The 24,556-nt window shown below is 31.6% G+C and overlaps 1 protein-coding gene across 6 annotated transcripts in view; it reads left to right on the top strand.

The window, feature by feature from the left end:
* Positions 1–24,556, top strand: part of ANKRD17 (ankyrin repeat domain 17) — a 139,109-nt gene that overhangs the window by 48,597 nt on the left and 65,956 nt on the right. For 5 of the 6 annotated variants that reach the window (XM_039845414.1, XM_039845419.1, XM_039845415.1 and 2 more), the window contains exons 2-6: positions 14,760–14,913; positions 19,289–19,445; positions 21,749–21,896; positions 22,143–22,290; positions 23,437–23,670. In XM_039845414.1, the coding sequence (XP_039701348.1) occupies positions 14,760–14,913; positions 19,289–19,445; positions 21,749–21,896; positions 22,143–22,290; positions 23,437–23,670 (841 nt within the window). Of the gene's footprint in view, positions 1–5,700; positions 5,720–14,759; positions 14,914–19,288; positions 19,446–21,748; positions 21,897–22,142; positions 22,291–23,436; positions 23,671–24,556 lie in introns of those variants that run through there. The other variant, XM_039845417.1, reaches the window with a different exon arrangement.

The raw sequence follows: 24,556 nt of genomic DNA, 5'->3' as shown, positions 1-24,556 counted from the left end.
ATCCATCCATCCATCCACCTAGACCATGTTTTTTAGCAACTTATAAGAAAGGGCCCAGAATAGACGTGGATGACTTCAGTAGCTGTGGCATGATTGCTGATGTCCTGTTGTCATAGTCTTGAGCCATAATTTGGGGCAAGTGAATTCATGAATAGAATGAGATATCTTGGGAAGAGAATGGGGAATTTTTAGAAAGTACTTTAGCCACTTTCTCTTGAATTTTCTCTTGGAGTAGGAGTTCTAAGTGTTTTGATACTGAACTCTTCAAATTCTTGTATGTGTATATATTATGTTACAAATTTTAGGTCACCTTCCTTAGCCAGGATGTTTAATCATAACATTTCCTAAAATTTGTAATTTGTTTTGCTCAGAACTCATATATTATGTAATTTATAGAGAATTGTATTTGGGTATCATTTTGGGGAGAAAGGATGGCTTTGCTTTTGTTTGGGGGATGTGTAGTGGGGGCTAGATGTCCAATGAAAGGAATTTTATAATCTTGGTTTAATCTCCTTTGTGATTTGGTGTGAAGCTGTACTATACTAATGTAAATTATCTTTCAATTTTTTTCTTTCTCTGTCACTAGACTGTACATACAAAGGAATTTTTGAGGTAGTAATGTTGAATCGTGACTGTCAACGTTCAAATTGTCTTTTCTTTTGTAAAAATATGGCTTTTGGGTGAAATTTGAGTATACATATAGTATTTCAAAGCCGTTTTGCCAGGATACCATATAGACTACTTAGCTACTTAGGAATTCTGGAACTTTTGAGTGTCAAGTAGATTTATCCTTAAATAATCTCCTTATCAAATGGAAGTTACTTTGATGTACGTTTGCAGTGTGCCAAATTTCATTGCAGAATTTTCATTTGCAATGAAAAAGTAAATAGTATTTGGACAATTTACGGGTTTCAGTATATAGACTTAACTCTTTTTATTGCTAACTAAATAATTCATATTATTTTATCGTCATGACTCTAGTAATGGGTCAGTCAGTGATATTTTAGTAAAACTATTCTGTTCTATTGAATGTTTTTATAAAGTGAATGCTCGTATGCAGTTAGTAGGTAGTTGGAATAGCCATAGTTTCAGTTTGCTTAGGGCAATTTTAATTTATGCTTGTTTCCTTGGGGGTAATTTCAAAAATTTTTTATTTAGATGATATATTTGAATCCCTAAAATTAGAGAAATGATGACACTAACTGAGGTTACATTGGTTCGTACACAGTTTTCCCCAATATTTTTTGATTTTGTACCACTAAATAACAGGAGCTGAATGCAAAATATATTAACACAGTTAATACACCAAGTCAAAGAATAAATAATATACTGTTTTGATAATTACTTAATTTATCACATATGGTACATATATACTTAATTCAGATGAGCAGGTATCTAGTGCTCTAATATTGCTTCTGCTCACCATTGTTTGATATGCGAAGAATGTTCTTTTCTGTTGGATCTCATCTAAATATTGGAAATTACTTGTTCAGCAACTATTTTATTGAGTATCTGTTGTGTTCTTGGAGCTTGGGTTATGTAAGTGACTGAAATATAGTAATCCTGGTCATCTTGGGATGTTGTAAAGACTTCAGCATTGATCTAAGTGCAGTGGGAGCATTTAGACAGTTTTGAACAAAAGTGTGGCAAAATCTGACTTATATTTTAAAGGAGATTGGAATACTTAGAAATCTGACTATTTTTTGAGCTTGACTAAGTTTTAGGGGTGTGTGTGTGTGTGTGTGTGTGTGTATAAAATTATGATAGGGTTCAATAATTTAGTTGGATGATGGTAGTCTTTTAGAAATCTTCTGCTGTTGCTACCCTCTGTACAATATTATCTCTGATCAGTGGAGCCATTGAGAAGATCAAGATCTATATTTTCCTTTGAATAAAAATATGGGAAGAAGAAGTGCTTTCTTTTCTTGGAGATGAGCAAGAGAGTACAAAAAAATACCAGGTTAAGATGTGTTTAATTGAGGTGTTTATAGCACATCCAGGAAGAGATCTCTAGCAGTTTACATTAATTGAGAGCTGCAACTCATCAGAGAAGGTTGTTTGGGAGAGAGACATTTCAAAGTTATCAGTGAAATAGGCTTTAGTTAAAATTTGTGTTTATAGATGACATTAGTGTAAGTTAAAGAAACCAAAAGGCAGGAGATAGAATGAAGGGGACATAACAGTATTTATATGAGTTGATGAAAGGAGAGAAGCTCAGAAGGCCCTGATTAGAAAATACTTTAGATGATGGACACATTTAATTGTGAACTGGACAGGAAAGAAATGACCCAGAAGACAGCACATAGACTAAATGAAAAAGGAAATGTTTAGGATCCTCAAATGCAATTAAATACATAATAAATGATAGAATTAGGCTATATATGAAAATATGAAACTTAAGAGTTAGAAAAAGATATAAATCTTCAAGACATAACCATGTGAATAGGTTATCATTGTGACAAGGCAATCTTTAAGATTCTTTCCACCCTTAAGATTTTGGGATTCTTGGAATGGAGTAATCATTTTTTTCCTCTGTTCAATTTAAAAGAAATATGAGTACTAGCAGTTTTTCTGTTCAATTGACTTTTTAACGATCTTCTCAAATTCGATGTGTTTATTGAATAGTTAAATCTACAAACCAACAATTATTTTTTCCTCTTTTGTGATAAAATATACATAACATATTTACCATTTTAACCATTTTTAAGCATTCATTTTTGGTACAGAATGCCTTTTTGTCAATTACCTTTCTATTAACTTTGTTTATTCCTATGAACTTCAAAAATATTTTTACTTCGATTAAAAAATGGTATGTTTTCTGACCATACGGAATTAAACTAAAATTCAGAAATAGAAAGATCTCTAGAAAATCCCCAAATATTTGGAAATTAAACAGTACATCTTAAAAATAATATATGGGTCAAAGGGGAAGCCACATGGGAAATTAGGAAATATTTTGAATGTAAGAATTCAAAATATTTAAATTAGAAAATATTCAGAATTTGTGATATACAGCTAAAGCATTACTTAGAGGGAAATTTATAACACTAAATGCTTATATTAAAAAAAAAGCTTTTCAAATTATTGTCTTGAAGTTCTCCATTAAGAAACCAGGGGAAAAAAAAAAATTAAACCAAAGCAGGCAGAATGAAGGCAGTAATAAAGATAAAAGCAGAAGTCAATGAAATTGAAAACAAAAACAATGACAAAAATAAACTGAAAGCGGGTAGTAAAGCAAAATGGTACTGTCATTTGAAAAAGCCAGTTTCTTACAAATTTAAATATATACTTGTTATATGACATGTCCTCCTCATGAATTTACCCAAGAGAAATGAAAACATGTCCACATAAAAAATGAAAACTTGTACATGTTCATTAACTGGTGAATAGCTAAACAAATTGTGTACATCCACATGATGAAATACTGTTCACTAATAGAAAGGAATGAACTACTAATGCATGCTATAGCTTGGGTAAATCTCAAAGGCATTATGCATTTGTGAGAGAAGCTGCACTTAAAAGTCTGGATGATTCCATTTCACTCTGGAAAATAAATGAAAGTAACAAAACATTTTGGTTTCTGGGGCAGAGAGTAGTGGTAGGGGCTTATTAGACTGCCTACAAAGTAATATGAAAAATTTTTGACTGTTAGAAATATTGTTTATCTTGATTGTAGTGGTGATTACATAACTAATGTTTGTCAAAATTCATAGATTTCTACAACTAAAAAAGTGAGTGAATTTTATTCTAAATTATACTTCAATAAACCCGACTTTCAAAAACATTTTATTGAATACAAAAGGAAGAAGAATGAAGGAAGAGGATACAATATTTTCCTTATTTTGCTTCTGTTGAGAAAATAAGTAGTTACTTTAATTGAATCTTATGACTTAATTTTGATGCCAAGACTTTCTTCATCCATTTAAAAATAATTAGGTTGGATATGCATACTTCAAACTGAATTAAATATACCAGCAAGTTAATTCTATATATCTCAAAATAGGAGAAAGTGTTAATGATAGCTCTTAGAAATTTCATTAGAAATATGTAAATTGTTAGATTATTCTTGATATTTTCCTTTGAAGGTTTAAAGTAGTTTTTAAAAAATTATTTGCTAAAATCACACTGCTAGGAAAATGTGGTCATTTTTTTTTAAGTAAACAATATAGAAGAGTACAGACAAGTAAGAAGTAAAATTCTCATATTTATTTCACTCTTTGATTACTGCTGTTAATAACTTGGGTTTGTACATCTTGAAAATTTTCGTTTGTATTTTTGCATATGCATACGTTTTGTTTTTTTTAAATCAACTTAAATAGATACTATGTTTGCTTTTTTGCAACTTGCATTTTCACCTAATGTAATGTGGATGTCTTTCTGCATCAATATTTGTGTATTCATTCAGTAAATATTTTTGAGTACCAAATATGTAAGACTCTTTTCTAGATGCAAAAGATAGAACAAGGAACAAAATAGGGTCCTTGCCCAAGTGAACAATATTCAAATAAGAGGAAGACAATAAACAAATTGGAAAATGTCACCTTTGAAAAGTTTCATAAAGGTAATTAATGAAAGCTAAAGGGATGAAAAGTGATGGGAAAGAATGAGCAGGACAGATTCATTAGGCTTGGTATAGACCTTTATGTATAAATCTACTTGATTCTTGAGGTAGCTGTTTATTATTTCACAATATAATTTACTTCACAATTCAGTTGGTAGGCATATGGAATATTTATACTTTTTTTCTGTTATAATCAATATTGTAATGAATGCTCTTTTACATTTTTTTTTTTGCTTACATGTACAAGTATTTCTGTAGACTAAATTTCTAGAAGGAAAACTGCATTTTTAAATGTTGATTTTAAGTTCTTACAAATTATCCTCCAAAATATTAGACAATATCTGTTATTGGATGAAAAGTACTACCTCATTTTAATTTGTATTTACCTGATTCCCAATGAAGTTCAGCATATTTATTGGTCATTTGTAATTTTTCATATAAATTGTCTACTTATATTTTGCCCATTGTGGGTTTGTCTTTTTCTTACTGAAATTTCAGGATTTCTTTATCTTTCTGTTTATAAGATGTACATTATATTTTATAATATTTTCTTCTAAGCAGTCAATTGTCTTACTTGATGGAATCTTTGGATTTTTTATTTTTATACTGTCAAAATCTGTCAGTCTTTTCCTACCTAGCTTTTGGGTTTTGTGTCTTTGCAGAAGAGCCTTCTTATAGTAATTTAGTCTCATATTTTCTTCTACTGCTTCTTTAGTTTTATTTATGTTTCTAGATTTTAAGTCATCTGGAATTTTTTTTTATATATTCTGTGGTGGGGACTTAACTATTTTTTCCAATTTCATAACCATTGTCCCAAAATATATATTGAACAAAATGTCTTTTTTTCCGTATACTTGAGATAACCACCTTTATCATATTTTAAGTCCAAAATATATGTATTCTGGATTTAATACTCCATTGTTTTGATTATTGTCAGTTTATATTTGACATCTGGTAGGGCACCCCTCCCCATTGTCTTTTTCACAAAAATTTTGGCAATTTCTGTGTATTTTCTCTTCCAGATGAACTTTAGAATCAACATGTCAAGTTCCATTAAAAATCCCTTTGGGATTTTGATTGGAAGTGCATTGAATTTACAGATTAATTTGGGGAGAATTGACATCTTTACACTATTGAGTCTTCCCATCCAGGAACATGGTATGCCTCTCCATTTCTTCAGGTGTTCTTTTATGTCCTTTAGTAAAGTTTTAAAGTTTTTTTTTTTTTTCAACTAGGTCTTACACTTTTCTTGTTAGGTTTATTCCTGGGTATTTTATAGTTTTTGGTATTGTGAATTACTTCATTTCTTCCATTTTACATTTTATTTTTCAATTAGTTATTGCTAGTCTGTAGGAAATCTAACCATTTATGTATGTTGCTCTTAGTTTTCAGTTGATTTCTCTTGAAATTTCTGGAAGGATTATTATTATGTTTTTTGCAAATGATAGCATTTTGTTGTTTCCTTTTGTTAGTATTTTAAATTCTCTAGGGCTTTTTTGTTTGTTTTGTCCTTTCTGGTTGTATTATGTTGGTTAGGTTTTCAGAGCTATTTATGACTAATTCCGATTTGGGCATCTTTTCTGATTTAAATGGAATGCCTTATTTTTAAAGTTTTACATTTATATATGCCTTAGATTTTTGGTAGAATACATTATCGGGAACAGAAGTTTCCTTCCTGGCTCATGGTAATGGATGTTCTGTTTTAGCGTGTGTTTTTGCTGAGATGATACATATTCTTTTCACCTCTAATAATTTAATGAATTACATAATACATTTATCTAATATTGGTCATGATGTTTTCATTTTTAATATTTATTCAGCAAGTATTTATTTGGATATGCATTGTTCCAGGAATTTTGCCACACACTGGTGATAGCTTTGAGTAACTCCAAATGGTTCATCTCTTTTTTGATATGGAGAAGAGAGAAAATAAGCAAGTACCCAAAAACAAGATAATTGGAGGCTGAGAGAGTACTGAAGAGAAAACAAAAAAGATGATATAATAGAGAGATGAGAAGAGTATCTGCTTTTATAGTATTATTTGAGAAGATTAAATATAAACTAAGACCTGAAGAACGAAAGAAAGCATTGAGAAAAGCATTCTAGGCAGGAGAAGATCATTATTTCTGTATCTACCATTTAATTGTATTTCTTAGTATTCTCTTTATCTCCTTTCTTGTATGTGTTGTGTGGTTTTCTTTTATACAACTGCCAGATTTGATTTTCTAATGGTTTGTTTTATTTAAGTTTTTGTTTACTTTATTTTTTAATTTTTTTGCTATTCTTGGTCAGGTTTGCTAATAGGATTATTTATGTTTATGAGCTGGGAGTTTTCTCATCTATTTTCTGGGCTTTGTAAATATAATAATGCTCTGTTCCTTCTGAAATGTAGGTCTGAGACTGAAAAATTGCTCCTATGGACATATTCTGTTACGTTTCTGCCTTTTCTTGAGTTAATTTTTATAGTTCTTTTTCATAGAAAACCATCCATTTTATTTGAGCTTTCTCATTTATTGATTTATAATTATGTTCAATTTTCTAATTTTAATGTTTTTTTCTTTTTCTCATTTTTCATAAATAGACTTACCCAAAAAAGTTTTTGGTTTCATTAATTACTTCTGTCTCTTCTCAATTGCTTCATTTTTTTATCATTATAAATTCTGTTGATATATTTTGATTTGTATTTTATTTTCAAAGCTTTTTAGTTTACTATTTTATTTTAAATCTTTCTCATGTCCTAATAATTACATTAAAAGCTCTAAATTTTTAAAGACAGCTATGACCAAATCCCATAGGGAATATGCTCACGATTTAAAGTTTTATTTCCTTCGTGTTCTGAGAGTTAATTAGTAGGCTTTTTTTTCTTTTCTTTTTAAATTTTCAAAAGGTTATCTTCCTTTTATTGTTAATTTTTAGTATTTTTAAAGCTTCATGGACCAACAATGTAACTTGCATTCTTTTTTTTTTTTTTTAATTTGATGAGATTTTTATTTGCTTAAAGTACAGTCAGGTTTTATTTGTTTTCAAAGACTGTATTCTCTATGATATACTGAGTTTTATTTCACTATGAAATATAAGTGAAATCATTAGTTTTATTTCTGAATCCTTTGTATCTTTCCATAATCTACTTGTTCTACTCATTTTATGAGATAGATATGTGGGAATTTCCCCCTAAGTTGTATAAATTTTCTAGTTGCTTATATTTATAGCATTTTTACTTTATGTGTTTCTATTTATATTGCTAGGTGCATAAAAGATGAGCTGTTACACACTTTTGGTGTATTACGTTTATGATTTTTATAAAATAATCATTTGTCTATTTAAAGCTTTTTGCCTTTAATGATTTTTTTGACTGATATTAATGGCACCCTTGCATGGGAGTTTCTTCTCATGCCTCTATTTTCAACTTTTATAACTAAAAGTTTTAAGTATTTCTCTTATAAATACATATAATTGTTTTTTCTTCTTTTTTTTAATCCTAACCTTTGTGTCATTATTTTTTAAGTAGGAGAAATTTTCCTACTCACTTTTATAATACTTGATCTTTTGGTCTCTTTGGTCTTTGGTCTTTTTCCTAACATTAAAGCTTATGGCAAAGATGTACTTTCCTGATATCCCCCACTCCCACCCTTGTCTTTAGCTTAATTTATTGAGTTTTCTTTATTTATTTCATGCCCATTTTGAAAACTATGTGTTTTATTCTTGTTTTTCTCCAGGCATTGAATTGAGTTGAGCAGTATTTGTAACTAGTTGCTTTCTTTCTCTTAACATAGGCTTTTGGCATTATTTCATTCAATCTTGGCTTTCTTATTTTTTATATAATCTGACATCTTAGTAATATGTTTATTATGGTATATTATGCTTTTACTTTCCTAACTTTAAAGAATCATTTACTAACAACTACCTGAGATAGGTGGTATTATACTAACTTCTTCTCTGTTTGCTTAGTCTTATGATTTCAAGGCTGTCCTTTACTTGGATTCATTTTTGCTATTGAAGACATACATTCTCTAAATTCAGAATTGACATTTCTTTTTATAAGAAGGAATTTAAGTGGGTTTTTTATTGTATTTTGTCTTATTTTATTTCATTATATACATGGATCAATGTTCAGTGTCTCTGCTGAAGATTTTATATATACTACAGAAAAAATATACCCAAATATCTTAATTTTGGAATAATTTGCCCTTTATTAAGAATTGTATTTTAGCTGAAGTTTAATCAAGAATATAAAAAATATAGACTGAAGAAGTATTTATTAGGTTTCAGGATCATGTGCAAAAAGATAATAAATTATGATTACTACAATTATGTATGATAAATCTGTGTTTGTATTCAGAGAACTAGGAAGAGCAAATACCCTATTTTTTCGGGGCTTGTTTGAGAGTCATAATGCAAACTATTAAGAATTTATTCATCAGTGTTAATGAAGTTTCTTAACTTTAATATCCACCTTTTTATATGCAGCTATTTAATATATTTTATATGCAACAGATGTTTTCAAATTGATAAATAATACCGACAGTCAAAAACTGTTGTTGCCTTGAATTATATTTGCATAGCCCGTTCTCTGAATATCACTGAATAAATGATGACAGTTGAGTTATGTAATTCAGTCCGTGATAATAGCCTCAAGTTGTTCTAATGAACTTTTAGTTTTTGTAGGTTAAATGGTATCAGTTAAATGGTATCTGTAAACCTACTTTATGTCATTGGAATGACAAAATTGGTTCTAAAAATCAAACAGTAACATTTACTAAAAGGAATAATCATGAAAAATCATAAACATTGTTTTGGAGGGATTTTTCTGCATTGACTGGATTAAAAGATCTTCAGATTTTAAGCATGTGAATTTTGGATTCAAGACACCTTATTTTCCTAGACTAAGTATGGAAATTCTTTGTTATTCTAAAAACATGTTATATAGTCAAGATCTAGATTACCATTTTTGAAATAGATTATCATCTTGAAGTTCAATGATAAATGAATATAATAGTTCCTAGAGCTACAGAGTAGTAATAAATTAGAGAGGTGGGGTGGGAGGATGAGGAATATAAAGGTCAGAGTCCAAATTTGGGGTTGCTGGCATTTTCATTTTCAAAGTATGTACTCAAAGATCGACTCTTTTCTACACACCTACCTCACATAGTCTTTCATTCGACATATTGAAGTAAGTTCCTAATAGATTTTTTTTGTCTATCGTGACATCTATTCAAAACCATCTTTCCCATGGCCTCTATTACCTTTCTCAAACACTGATTATTTATCTTAATACAGATATTGCAGGTTTGGTTCCAGATCACTGTAATAAGGTGGATATCGCAATAAAGCTAGTCATGTGAATTTTTTTGTTTCTCAGTATATATAAAAGTTATATTTACACTAATCTATTAAGTGCGCAATAGAATTATGCCTAACAAAAGCACTTAAAGTACTTTATTACTGAAAAGTGTTAACCATCATCTAAGCCTTTAGTGAGTCATAATCTTTTTGCTCGTGGAAGGTTTTGCCTCATTGTTGATAGCTGCTGACTGATCAGGATGGTAGATACTGAAGATTGTGGTTGCTATGGCAATTTCTTAAAACAACAATGAAGTTTGCCTTATTGATTGACTTCCTTTTACAAACAATTTCTTGGTAGTATGCAAGGCTGATTGCATTTTACCCACAGTAGAGCTTCTTTCAGAATTAGGAGTCAGTCCTCCCAAATCCTGCCTCTGCTTTACCAACGAAGTTTATGTAATATTGTAAATCCTTTTTATCATTTCAGCAGTCTCCACAGCATCTTCATCAGGAGTAGATTCTACTTCAAGAAAGCATCTTTGCTCATCCGTAAGAAGCAACTTCTTACCTTTAAAAGTTTTATCATGATACTGCAGCATTCAGTCCCATCATCACACTCGACTTCTAATTCTAGTTCTCTTGGTGTTTCTGTCACCTCCACTGAAATCTCTGAGGGTTGGAATCAGCTTCTTCCAAACTCCTGTTAATGTTGATAATTTTGACCTCTTCCTATGAATCACACATGTTCTTAATGGCATCTAAAATGCTGTATCCTTTCCAGAAGGTTTTCAATTTACTTTGCCCAAATCCATCAGAGAAATCACTATTTATGGCAGCTATAGCCTTATAGAATGTATGTTCTTAAATAATAAGACTTGAAAGTCAAAATCAGTCTTTGATCATGAGCTGTAGAATGGATGTGGCGTTAGCAGGCATGAAAACATTAATCTTGTACATCTCCATGAGCGCTCTTGGGTGACCAGGTGCATAGTCAGTGAGCTGTAATATTTTGAAAGGAATCTTTTTTTCTGAATATTAGGTCTTAACGGTGTGCTTAAAAGACTCAGTGAACCATTTTGTAAACAGATGCGCTGTCATCCAGGCTTTGCTTTCCATTTATAGAGCACAAGCAGAGTAGAGTTCACGTAATTCTTAAGAGCCCTAGGATTTGGGGAATGGTAAAGGAGCATTGGCTTCATCGTAAAGTCACCAGCTGCATTAGCCCCTAACGAGAGAGTCAGCCTGTCCTTTGAAACTTTGAAGCCAGGCATTGACTTCTTTCTAGCTATGAAAGTCCTAGATGGATGGCATCTTCTTCTAATACAAGGTGGTTTCGTCTACATTGAAAGTCTGTTGTTTAGAGTAACCACCTGTATTAATTATCTTAGCTCAATCTTCTGGTTAACTTGTTGCAGTTCTACATCAGTACTTGGTGTTGACTTTCCACTTTTATGTTTTAGAGATGGCTTCTTTCCTTAAACCTTGTGAATCATCTTATACTAGCTTCAAACTTTTCTTCTGCAGCTTCCTCACCTCTCTCAGCCCTCACAGATTTGAAGAGAGTTAGGGCCTTTCTCTCGATTAGGCTTTGTCTCAAGGGAGTGTTGCGGCTCGTCTGATATTCTATCTAGACCACTATAACTTTCTCCATATCAGTAATAGGGCTGTTTTGCTTTCTTACCATTCGTGTATTCACTTGAGTAGCACTTTTAATTTCTTTTAAGAACTTTTCCTTTGCATTCACCATTTGGCTAACTGAAAGCTAGGCACAAGAGGCCTAGCTTTCAACCTGTCTCGGCTTCCGACTTGCCTTCCTCATTAAGCTTAATCATTTCTAGCTTTTGATTTAAAGTGAGAGACATAGGACTCTTACTTTCAGTTGAAACTTAGAGGTCATTGTAGGGTTATTAATTGTCCTAGTTTTAATATTGTTATGTCTCAGGAAATAGGGATGCCCAAGAAGAGGCAGAGAGAGGAGGAACTGCTGGATGGTGGAGCAGTCACAACACATGAGATTTATTAAGTTTGCTGTTTTATAAGGGTGCAGTTCACGGTGCCTTAAAAGAATTAACAGTTATAACATCAAAGAATACTGATCACAGGTCACCATAACAAATATAATAACAAAAAAGTTTGAAATATTGTGAGAATTACTGAAATATATAAGAACACATGGGGTGAGCAAATTCTGTTGGAAAAATGGCACCAGTGGACTAGCTTGACACAGGGTTGGCACAGATCAATTTGTAAAAAATGCAGAATCTACAAAGTGCAATAGAGTGAAGGTAAATAAAACAAGGTATGTCTGTACTTCATTCCTTATAAATGCCGAGCTTCTCAGCACTGTATTGAGGGCCCATCTTCTTTAAGCATTATTCTTTTTACTGCTCTTATTCAGAATTGTTTTTTTTTTTCTTTGTATAATTACTGTATTAGTATCTGGTTAGCACTGTTTTTCAGTCTTATTTGATATAGTTAGCTGTTTGCACATAGAATTGCCTCTTGTATGTGTGTGGAAGACATTGATTGTAATAAAATCAATTTTGTATTTCCATCCTCTTTGGCTATCCTGCTTTGTACCTAATATATAATTGGTGGTGAATATTTGTTAAATTGAATGAATCGTATATCTGATGTCCAGTTAATCAGAATATAATATATTCTTATCCTTTGAAATAAATATAAATTTATTAAAAATTGACTGCCCTTCTCTAATATGGCAGTAATAATATATCTCTTTTGAAGAAGAGTTATTTTGAAATGTAATGCAAATGATAATAGTTGGTCCAGATGGCCCTGCATTTCCAAATTTCCATATGATTTTGTGATTTGAGTATAGAATTGAGAGTACCATTAATGGCGTAAACAAATTGTTTTGCATGAGTATTGCATGGTTAGAACTTTCTAAAACTTTAATCTAAAATATTATTTAAGTTTTCATCTGTTCATTTACCTATTTTCATTTTTCTTTGTTTTTTTTCTTTTGTCTTCTCCCAATGGATTACAAATTATAGATATTTTCAGAATATCTTTAACAGAAAATTTTATTGCAAAGCAACTTTTTCTTTAGAAAGACTTATCTTCCCAACCATGGTCGAAGATAGGAAGACATAGTTTTCACCATGCTATAATTTTGAATCACACCTTGCTATGTCCAAACCATGCCAAAAGTCCACTTCCCAAAGTATCACAATGCTTTTGCTACTGCTTTAAATATAACTTAAAATTAAAAACAAAACTAATCTTGTTTTTTTTCTTAACTCTCTTCCATCTTAGCAGTTGTTACTAATTAATTAAAGTTAACATACTGTAAAATTTAGTGAAATTTTTCAGATATTTACTGAGATTATTTTCAGAGTATTCTGTGTTTATTTGTATTTGAAACATTAGAAATCTGCAATGTTATTTCATGTTAAACTGCATTAGTTTAGGAAATTTGGAGAGAAACATATTTCCCCCAAATAACCTTCATAATGAATGTGTTGATCAAATATGGCAGTAATGCCTAATTACAAGACAGGTGAGTTTCTGCTGTTATGATGTTTAAGAATTTTCCTTAAGGCTTTTTTTCTTATTCCTGACATCTAGATATTCCATGTGAGTATAATTGTGTGTTCTAGGTTAGTAATTACTTTTAGTTATTGCAGTGTTAAAAGTACCTTAGATATGTGAAATTTTCCTTGATCATGTTAAATAAATTTTGTGTATAAAAATTATCAACCTTTTATCAGAAAACAGGAAAGAATATATCTTAGTACCTATTTGAAAGAAGCACTTTGATTACGGATGTCAAAACAAACTTTTTCCCCATGGCTTAGTAATTTTTTATTTTCTAATTCTTTAAATTGTACTAGTATCATTGTATTCTTCACTGCCATGTACTCAGCAGTTTAAAAAAAAAAGTTTCACCGTAATAATTTTAATGAAGTAATAAATATTAATTTTATGAAATGTCCACTTTTGAATACATGTCACATGAATGTTGTGTGCGACAAAATGGGAAGTACACATAAAGCACTTCTGCATGTGAAAGTATGGTGTTTGGAGGAAAAGCATTTGTGTGTTTTTTTAAGGTGTGAGGTGAATTATCCATTTATTACCCCCATGAAATGCAATTTTTGCTAGAAAATATAACTAACAGACACATTACACTGATCAAACTTGTGTATTTGGCAAAAGTTCTCAGAAATGATAAAAATGAGCCTGTCACTTTAAGGATAATGATTAGCAGTATTTGTGCCAGGGATAAAATTAAGCTTTCAGGTACAAACTAGAATTTTGGAAATGCATTTATCTGGGCTTGACAGTTTTCCAGAGCTTAAAAACTTTTCTGTTGAATCTTGTGACGATGTTAATGAAGATAATTTTTTGAAATTGTGGTTTAATTTCACATATGGTAGGTAAATACGTATAAATTTAACCCTTATATGAAGTCCTTGGAAGTGCAGTACTTTATAAGTGTAACAAAGGAGTCCTGAGAGAAAAACGCCTACGAACAGCTAATTTAAGTCCTCTACCTAAGTCAGAGTTTTCAAACATTAATCTCATAATCTACCCCTTTGCCATCCTCACCCCACTAATTTAGAATAGAAAAGAATATATAAGATTTCAGGGAAAAAAATTAGACTGCATGTGAATCATACATTCTTAAATTCTTAATTCTTAAATTCTAAATGCATTCTTAAATTTAAAAATGTTACTTTCTCCTTTAGTTAAACAATAGGTTTATGTATCCCACTGAATTTGTTTAGGATTACGTTGCATTTATTTATCCCACTGAATTTGTTTTGGATTACGTTGCATTGATGTTTATGTTAACATATTTTTTCTCTCTTTTGTTTCTCTTCCCACTTTCCCTTTCTCATTTCATTCCTCCCTTTTTTTTCTTTTCTTTTCTTTTCTTTTTTTTTTTTAGGTGGAGTCTTTCATTTTGGATCAGGATGATTTGGAAAATCCAATGCTGGAAACGGCTTCCAAGTTGCTCTTGTCAGGTACTGCTGATGGTGCAGACCTGAGGACAGTAGACCCGGAAACACAAGCCAGACTGGAAGCTTTATTAGAAGCTGCAGGTAAGTCTGCAATCTCTGCATATGTAATAAGTCTACCTAATTTTCAAAGTTGCTTATAAATTTAATTAAAACTCCTATTGTCATCAATGTATGAACTTGGATATTTAGGATAATACTATTCATAAGGTTAATGTATTACTTTCTAGAGAATTATATGGAACAGTTCATTAAAGAATATTTTCATTACTAGAGTAAAATATAAGGTTATTGTCAAGCTTATAAAGAGGATTTTATTATACAGTCGATTTTCCTTAGTCCCGAATTCCATATTTGTGAATTTGCCTACTTGATAAATGTATTTGTACCCCAAAATTAGTACTCACAGCACTTTCTCAGTCTTTCATAGAAATGCACAGAATGGTGAAAAATTTGAGTCGTCCTACACACATGTTCCCCGCTGAGGTGGAATAAGGTGATGTTCTGCCTTCTTGTTTCAGCTCTCATACTGTAAACAAGTGTCCTTTTCACAATCTACTTAGTGCCACGTTTTTCACATTTTTGTACCTTTTGTTGGTAATTTCACTGTTTAAATTGGCCCCCAAATGTAATGCTGATATAGCGTTCCTAAATGTGAGAAGGCCGTGATGTGCCTTATGGAGAAAATACATGTGTTAGATAGGCTTCTTTCAGGCATTGAGTTATTGTGCTGTTAGCCGTGGGTTCAAATGTTAATGAATCAACTATATATTAAATAAAGTTGTCTTTAAACAAGAACACATGTAAAACAAGCTTTAATATTAATTAGTTGATGCAAATGTGACCAGAGGCTTGAAGGAACTTAGCCCTGTTTTTCCTGTAGGAGCAGTGGTTCAACATTCATTCAGTGTTCCTAGCAGCTTTACAGAACATAACTTCCATGAATAATGAGAATCGACTGTATATAATTCTCCCCACATTTTTGTCAGAGACTGTCTCTTGAAACCCTGTAAAGTGAATCATTGTTATATATTTGTAAAGTAGGTCATCATTATATTGACCTCATAGGAATAGTGTTTTAATTAGAGATTATATACATAATCAAAGATTTAGCACTGTATATGTAATATGCCTTAAATAGAAGGGAATAGTAACTCTAAATATCTATGATCATTTAAAATAACCATATATTTTCTTTACTTTTCTAAAGTAGACATAAATATAATGAGCATTAATTGTTCACGGTTGAGCCCCCCACGTGCTATATATTGTACATGCAATGCATGTAGACTGCTACTTTATAGCATAAAACTGATCCACTACTATTATTAATCCTTCCAGTAAATATCTTTTAAAACTGGATCTAAATATTTGAAGGACTCTTTGTTAAGATTTCTATCTTGCTTAAAATTCCTGTAATGGATTAATCAACAGATCTTGACCAGATGCAGGTGAAAACATAGTAGGGTATAGAAGATTATTTGTACAGAATAGTAGAGATATAATTTAGTGTTTAAGAGAAATTTGATGTTGTTATAAAATTTATGTGAAATAAATGAGGATTGTGCAATTATTTGAAAACATGTCATAAGAGAAACAGGGACTCTTTCTCCTGAAATTGAGAAGACTCAGATTGAATACAAGAGAGAAGTTTGTTTTCTTTGACTCCAGGAGGCAGAACCTGGTTCAAACATACTACATGAAAGTAGATTTCAACTGAAAGGAGCTACTTTTAGAGGTAGAGTTCCATTTCACAGGCTGCCAATAGTGGTTTTATTTTTTTCATTTCTGTGCTTATTCCCATTCTTTTCTATTTTCTTTATAGTAGCTAACAAGCTAGTCTCTCCGCCCCCCACTCTTCCTTCCTCCTTCTCTCTCACTTTTTCTCTCCTCCCTCATTTTCTTTACATACAAACCCAGAGAGACTAGCATAACGAACTTTTGGCATATCTATCATCCTTCTAGCTTCACTAGCCTTCAATGTGTGGACTTGTTTCATCCTTACACATTGCTACCCTGCTGACTCCCTACCCTTCTATGTTAATTTAAAGCAAATCTAAGTGTCATAGAATTTCATATGTAAATACTTCAGTATGTACGTGTCAGTTAAAAACTTCTGAAAAAAAAAATAACCATAATACCACTGTATATCTAAAGAAAAAACAATAGCACTCCTTTGGTTTGTTCGTTTTGTTCCTTAGATTCCACATATAAGTGAAATCCTGTGGTATTTGTCTTTTTCTCTCTGACTTCACTTAGCATAATACCCTTTTGGTCCATGTTTTATGCAAATGGAAGGGTTTCATTTTTTTATGGCTGAATAATATGCCATTGTATATATGTTCCACAACTTCTTTATCCAACCATCTATTGATGGGCATTTAGGTTGTTTCTGTATCTTGACTACTGTAAATAGCACTACGGTGAACATAGGGGTGCATATATCTTTCTAAATTAGTGTTCTGGTTTTCCTTGGATAAATACCCAGAAGTGGAATTGCTGGGTCATAAAATAGTTCTATTTTTAATATTTTAGGAACCTCCAAACTGTTTTCCATAGTGGCTCTACCAATTTGCAGTCCCACCAACAGTGCACGAGGGTTCTCTTTTCTCCACATCCTTGCCAACACTTGTTATTCGTTGATTTATTGATGATAGCCATTCTGACAGGTGTGAGGTAATATCTTATTGTGGTTTTAATTTGCATTTCTCTGATGATTAGTGCCGTTGAGCATCTTTTTATATGTCTATTGGCAATCTGTATGTCCTCTTTAGAGAAATGCCTATTCAAGTCTTCTGCTCATTTTTTAATTGGATTGTTCGGGGGTTTTTTGTGTTGAGTATAAATTTCTCAACATCAAAAAAAACACATGAGTTCTGTATAAATTTTGGATATTAACCTCTTATTGGATGTATCATTGGCAAATATCTTCTCCCATTCAGTAGTCTTATTTCTGTTGATGATTTCTTTTGTTGTGCAAAAACTTTTCAGTTTGATGTAGTCCCATTTGTTTATTTTTTCTTTTGTTTCCCTTGACCAGGAGATATATCAGAAAAAATATTACTAAGAGCAGTGTCAGTTTCCTGCCTATTTCTTCTTCTAGGATTTTTTGGTTTTTCGTCTTAAATTTACGTCTTTACTCCATTTTGAGTTTATTCTTGTATATGGTATAAGAACGTGGTCCAGTTTTATTTTTTGTATATATCTGTCCAGTTTTCCCAACACCATTGCATTCAAATTGAAAGAAGTAAAACTGTCATTATTTGTAGACTGTCTTTACTTCATTGTATTTTCTTGCCTTCTTTGTCACAGATTGTGACCACATAGACGTAAGTTTATTTCTAGGCTCTCTATTCTGTTCCGTTTATCTATGTGTCTGTTTTTATGCTAGTACGATGCTGTTTTGATAACTATAGCCTTGTAGTATAGTTTGATATCAGGTAGCATGATAATGTCCAGCTTTGTTTTTCTTTCTGAAGATTGCTATAGCTATTTGAGATCTTTTATGGTTCCATATACACTTTAGGATTATTTGTTCTAGTTCTGTGAAAAATGCCTTTGGTATTTTGATAGGAATTGCATTGAATCTATAGATTGCTTTGGGTAATATGGATATTTTAACAATGTTGATTCTTTATATCATGAGCATGGTATATGTTTTTATTTAATGTTTCTTTCTTCAGTGATTTATAATTTTCAGAGTATAGCTCTTTTATTTGGTTAAATTTATTTCTAGGTATTTTATTTTTTTGATGCAACAGTAAATGGGATTTTTTTCTTAATTTTTCTTTCTGATAGTTCATTATTGGTGTATAGAAATGCATCCAATTTCTCAATATTTATTTTGTATCCTACTACTTTACTGAATTCATTTATCAATTCTAACAGTTTCTTGTGGAATCTTTAGGGTTCTCTTTATATAGTACGTCACCTACAAATAATGACAGTTTTAATTCTTCCTTTCCAATTTGGGTGATGCTGGATTCTGTCACTATTAGTGTCAATGAGTCAAAAATTACTTTATCAGAATTCTGTCTCTTTTCTTTTCTCTGCTCTTTTCTTCTCCTGTATTGAGTTATTTGGGTGGAGTTTTTCATTTGTGGTGGTAAAAAGTGGCCAACTTACTAATTCATGACTCAGATCTTAGCAATTTAGCAACCTTTGATCATGGGCTTTTCTTCCAACCCTGTAGCAAAAGCCTGAGTGAGGATTCCTAGTTGTCTCAGCATAGTTCAGAAATCCATTTCTGGCACCAGAGAGTTACAGGGTAAAGCACTTGTAGACAGACCACTTGGAAAGAATTAGAGAAAAGTGATTTCCCAAAAAATTCAGGGCAGACAATATATAAGTCCAACATACAATTTGGAGGTTTTTAATAACATATACAGAGTTAAGTAACTTGAATTTTGCTTTGTTTTCTCCTTTTGGGTGTATCCATATTGGTGTGAAAATAATATAGGAATAGGCAAATTATCTACAGCTGATGGCAAAGCCTTTGCAGATCCTGAAGTCCTTCGGAGGTTGACATCATCTGTTAGTTGTGCGTTGGATGAAGCTGCTGCTGCACTTACTCGTATGAGAGCTGAAAGCACAGCAAATGCAGGGCAGTCGGACAAGTAAGTACATTTTCACTGTGATCAATCTAAAAACATATAATAAATATGTCTTAAATATAATAAAAAATTGCTAACATTTGCTGAGCATTCTTTTTGTGCCTGGCACTGTATCAGCCACAATACATGTCATGTTATACTCACAAAAACACTCACGTATAGATTTTATGTTGTTTTCCTGTTTTACTCATAAAAAGTTTAAAAGATGTGAGTAACTCCAGTTTAAATAGGTGACAAGTGGCAAGGCTGAGACACCAGTGTGTCTGTCCGAATGCAGGGCTGCTTTCTTAGCCAATATGTTATGAAAGACCTTATGCTTATTTTGATTTTGTGTTCTTTTAATGTATTAGTGAGAAAGAAGTAAATGCTTTCTAATTCGTCATGCCATTTTCCAGTTTATACACGTAGTTTGACTGTTGTAAAGGGCAAAGTTTTTGTTCGTTTTATGAATGTTCAAAAGATGTCATAGATCTTATTCCCATACTTGAATGTAAGCGAATCCCAGGGACTTTGTTTTTGTATATGCTACAGTTCCTTTTACATAGTATAGTAAAGGTTCACTAAATATTTTGCGACTTGACTTTTTAAGTTTTTCTAATGGTGTTATGCAATAAAAATCACCCCATCTCATATGTAAAAACAATTATGGATAGTATAGCGAAAAATTCATGTAAACTCCAAGAAAATAGCTGGAAAAGAATCATTAATACATGTTACTTTTTTCACTCCTCAGAGACTTCTTTTTCTCCTCTAAAAGGACATTATTTTATTTATTTTAGCACTTGCTTTTAAACAGTTGAGAAAATGGGGGTATTCTTTTATATATGGAATTAGAGAATAAAAAATAGCATTTAAGAATTGTCTTTTATATAATAGTGTTTTTATGCAGCTACCTTTAAAAGCATGAAAAAGAGGTTATATAGTATTAACAAAGAGTATGAATTTGCTATTTCTCTTGCTTCTCTATTATCTTTATTCGTATGGATTTTTGTGTTTTTATTAATTTATTTTACAGTTCTCATATATTGACTCTTCTTTAATTAACCTCAGGTTCTGTTCCTTAGTTAACAGTTCAATTTTACTGGCCTGCAGTATTATTGCTCTCCAGATATTTTTTAATGTGGTGCCTGCTGAGACTGGCAAGAGAGAAAATTAAAACTACCTTAAAGAGTGTATTAAAGCTAAGACAAGCAGGAAAAAAAGTCATAGGTTTCTTTGCTATTAAAAATTCTAGAAGTTATCAGCAAAACAGTATAGAGTATGTTTGTGACAGTCATATTTATTCAACAAAACTTGAGAAATGCAGTGGCGTGCAGTGAGTTGCAGCGTGTCAGATTTTACATTATTTAAGTGCTGTGCGATGTGCCAGAACTTTGTGTGATGTGCCAGAACTCACAAGTTCTGAATTTCAGGGAGACTGCTTAGGAGACTGCCATAATCTGGGCTAAAATGATGTTCTGAATCTAGTAATAACAGAAGTATAGAAAGGGGGTTATCCATGGATGCCTTTCATGTCTGAAGTAACAGGGCCATGTTTCAAGGGGATGATATATGAATTGAGTTATATTTGAAATAAAGAGACTATTGATTAATAGCCCTGGACTTAGTGCTTTTCTTAGAATGAATTTTATCCAAAAATGTGAGAATCTTTAGAAATGTCTATACTTGGAATTTTTTTGGAGATTTACAGGGCAAACACTTTACTCTCAGTCTAATTTTCTGTTGCTCCACTTTTTCCACTCTTCATTTGTTTGAATTCAGTCTTTGGCTTGCCTGGATATTTTTTAGACTCCCTCAAAACATGATGGCGTAAGACTTCAAAAACAGATTCTCCTTTTTTAGCACATACTCACCACTTTCCTGAGTGATTTCTCTTTACTTGATTGAAGGACTTGGATAAGCCTTTATAATTAGCACAAATTTTACTCATTTTATTAAATACTTTTTAAAATTAAATTTTATAAAAATTTTCTAATGACCAAACAAAAGAAGTGTAATTATAGCCTGTATTTTGTTCATGTGATTTTCTATAAAATGTTATATTTTGTTTTTTTCTCCCTTATACTAAATTAGACTTTATCTTTTTGTTCCATAACTGAAAACATTTTGTAATGTTGAAAAGTTTAATTCAGTGACTTTTACATGTCACTTTAAAAAAGCTCATTGAGCTGAATCATTTTTAGTTTTCTTTTTGTTATGGATCATATTGAGATGATCATTCTTATTTAGCATTACTGTCCAGTACTTAGGCTATGCAATTTTTTATATTCTTATATCCTGATGTTACAATATTCTTTCCCTAATAGCCGCAGTTTGGCAGAAGCCTGTTCAGAAGGAGATGTAAATGCTGTGCGAAAGTTACTCATTGAAGGGCGAAGTGTAAATGAACACACTGAGGAAGGGGAGAGCCTCCTTTGTTTAGCTTGTTCTGCTGGATACTATGAGCTTGCACAGGTTTGTATTCTCAAAATAAGTTCATGGGTTGTTTTGTTTTGTTTTGTTTTTTAATCTGGCCTGCTTATTAAGGAAATAATAAAGTGTCAGTCATTAGGCTCATTTTAACAAATAATTTTGTTAGATACATTTTGTGTTTATAGGCTCTTGTACTATATATAGTATGACTAGGTAAGTGTTAACATATGTTCAAAATTTTTTAATGAAAATACCATTTTCTAATATTCTTTAAATTTCTTTCATAAGGTTTTGTTGGCAATGCATGCAAATGTGGAAGATAGGGGAATCAAAGGTGACATCACACCTTTAATGGCTGCTGCTAATGGAGGACATGTCAAAATTGTGAAGTTGCTGCTAGCTCATAAAGCCGATGTCAATGCACAGTCTTCAACAGGTTATGCATATTTCTTCTATAGTTTTGTTAAATTTTAACACACTTTGGTAATTATTTCACATGAAAGTGATCATTAGTGATGATTTTGCAGTTTCCTTAATTATACATTTGCATAAGTCTATGCATTAGGTTTAAAATATGTAGAACACATTTTAAATGAAATTTTGCTAGTTCTGTGTATGAGTGCGGTTACTTGGCCTTTTAAGGTTCTTTTAGATTAAACACTGGCCCAGTTAGAAGGACTACCCTTTTAGAAATGGGGAAGTGTAGGCCGTGGCTCTCAAATCCAGGTTTTCTATTTTTGGGGGGAGAAGGGAAGAAAAGATATGGAGAACAAGAAGGATATGGGACAAAAGGTGGGTCTTTCATTACCTCCTATTATTTGTGGCCTGTAAGAAAAGAAAGTATTATGAAAACATTGTCCTGCAAGGGACATAACTTCAGTCTAAACTAATTTTTTTTCTTTTAAATTTAGTCATAGATAGATTTGTATAAAAGCTCTAAAATTATATGAAAAGATATGTTGTACATTTTGTTCATGCAGGATTTTCATAAATATTGAATATTTTAAATAATTTTTAAAGTCTACAAGTTCTGGTTTGAAGGAGTTTTAGAAATCCCATTTTACCCAGAAGGTTGATCTCTCCCCTCCCCCGCAACGCGGGAGATTTTTATCAAGAAGGAATATATTTGAAATTGCTTTAACTTTGATCAATTAACTGATGTTTGAAATTGTAGAGAAAACAAATATGTATGAGTAAAAGGAATGGTATGTGGTGTATCTATGTATAATGAATAATTACAGTCCCCAAAAAATAAAGCTTGTGAAACATTGATTAAAATTAAAATGAACATAACTTTTCTTTCATCTGAAAAGTTAGTTTCAGAATGGCTCAGTTCTTTTATAACTCTATAATTGTGGTAAGTATATCTAATTTTCCACATGTATTTGACCCTGATTTTAAATGGAAAGAATAGGGAGTTGATTTCAGTAAGATAAATGCAATGAAGAAAATACTTATATATATGTATGTATGTATGTTATCTAAATTTATTAAGTTTTTTCAGTTTTTTCTTGATGCTAAGTTAGGCTCTTTTAATTGGTATGTTATGTTAATGTGTTTTTGTTTTTCTTTATTAAAATAGGCAATACGGCCCTTACTTATGCTTGTGCTGGAGGCTATGTAGATGTTGTAAAGGTGCTCTTGGAATCCGGTGCTAGTATTGAGGACCATAATGAAAATGGTCATACTCCTCTTATGGAAGCTGGAAGTGCTGGACACGTAGAAGTAGCCAGATTGCTGCTAGAAAATGGGGCTGGCATTAATACGCATTCCAATGAATTTAAAGAGAGTGCCCTTACTTTAGCGTGTTACAAAGGTACAGTATAAAACATTTTTAAAAAATACAGTTTTAAACATGTGAAATGACAGTTTATATTTTTAATTAAAATAAAAAATAAAATTAAAGTGGTAATAGGGTTGTAATTAACTGATAAAAGCATTTAAAGTATTTCAAAGTTTAAAAGTCTAATATGTAAACTTTTCAAATGTAGACTCAATAGTATAAATGTTGTCACTGAAAAATGACTTAATTGGTACAGTTACTTCATCAGAAAGTTAATATAAAATGTATTTTTAAATGGTGTACTTTTAAATGGTTTTGCATGTCAGAATATTTTCCCTAGTTCACACAAAAGAATCCTGTTGAATCCAGAAGTGTTCAGCCTATAAGTTTAAAAGAAAACACAATAAAATAGCCATATTGATCCACTAACAAGAAGGTGCTTAAGCTATTTCTCATGATACCAGGAAGAAAGGAGAAAAATTGAAGAAAAAGGAAGGGCTATGAGAAGAAAAATGAGAAGTGGTATGAACAATTTAGAGTATCATCAACACGTGTAATAAAATTAGAAGTAAGAACTGGTTGAAATTGAGAACATCTACCCATATATAACTGTACAGAGTGGGGAACATGCTAAGTGATGTCAATCAGCCTGAAAATCTTAATAATACAGAAAAGTACTCTCTTAGGGCAAGATAATTGTCTGGAAGGATGCCTTGTCTTCAACTAGCTAATACTCTAGATTCTGCATTCTTAAAAGATAGCCACAGAGCCAGGTATTTTTCAGAATCCACCTTTATGACATAAATTTCTATAAACTAAGCAACTTTTTTAAAAAGCAGATTTCATGCAGTTTGTCTGCATAGCTATTCAGTTCAGTGTTTTATATTATCTGCAGCTGTGCAGTTTTGTATCATAGAAA

The sequence above is a fragment of the Pteropus medius genome, unplaced genomic scaffold (genome assembly GCF_902729225.1).
Source record: "Pteropus medius unplaced genomic scaffold, Ma_sr-lr_union100, whole genome shotgun sequence".
Taxonomy (NCBI): Eukaryota; Metazoa; Chordata; class Mammalia; order Chiroptera; family Pteropodidae; genus Pteropus; species Pteropus medius.
The sequence above is the reverse complement of the archived record's forward strand: the minus strand, read 5'-3'. Positions and strand labels throughout refer to the sequence as shown.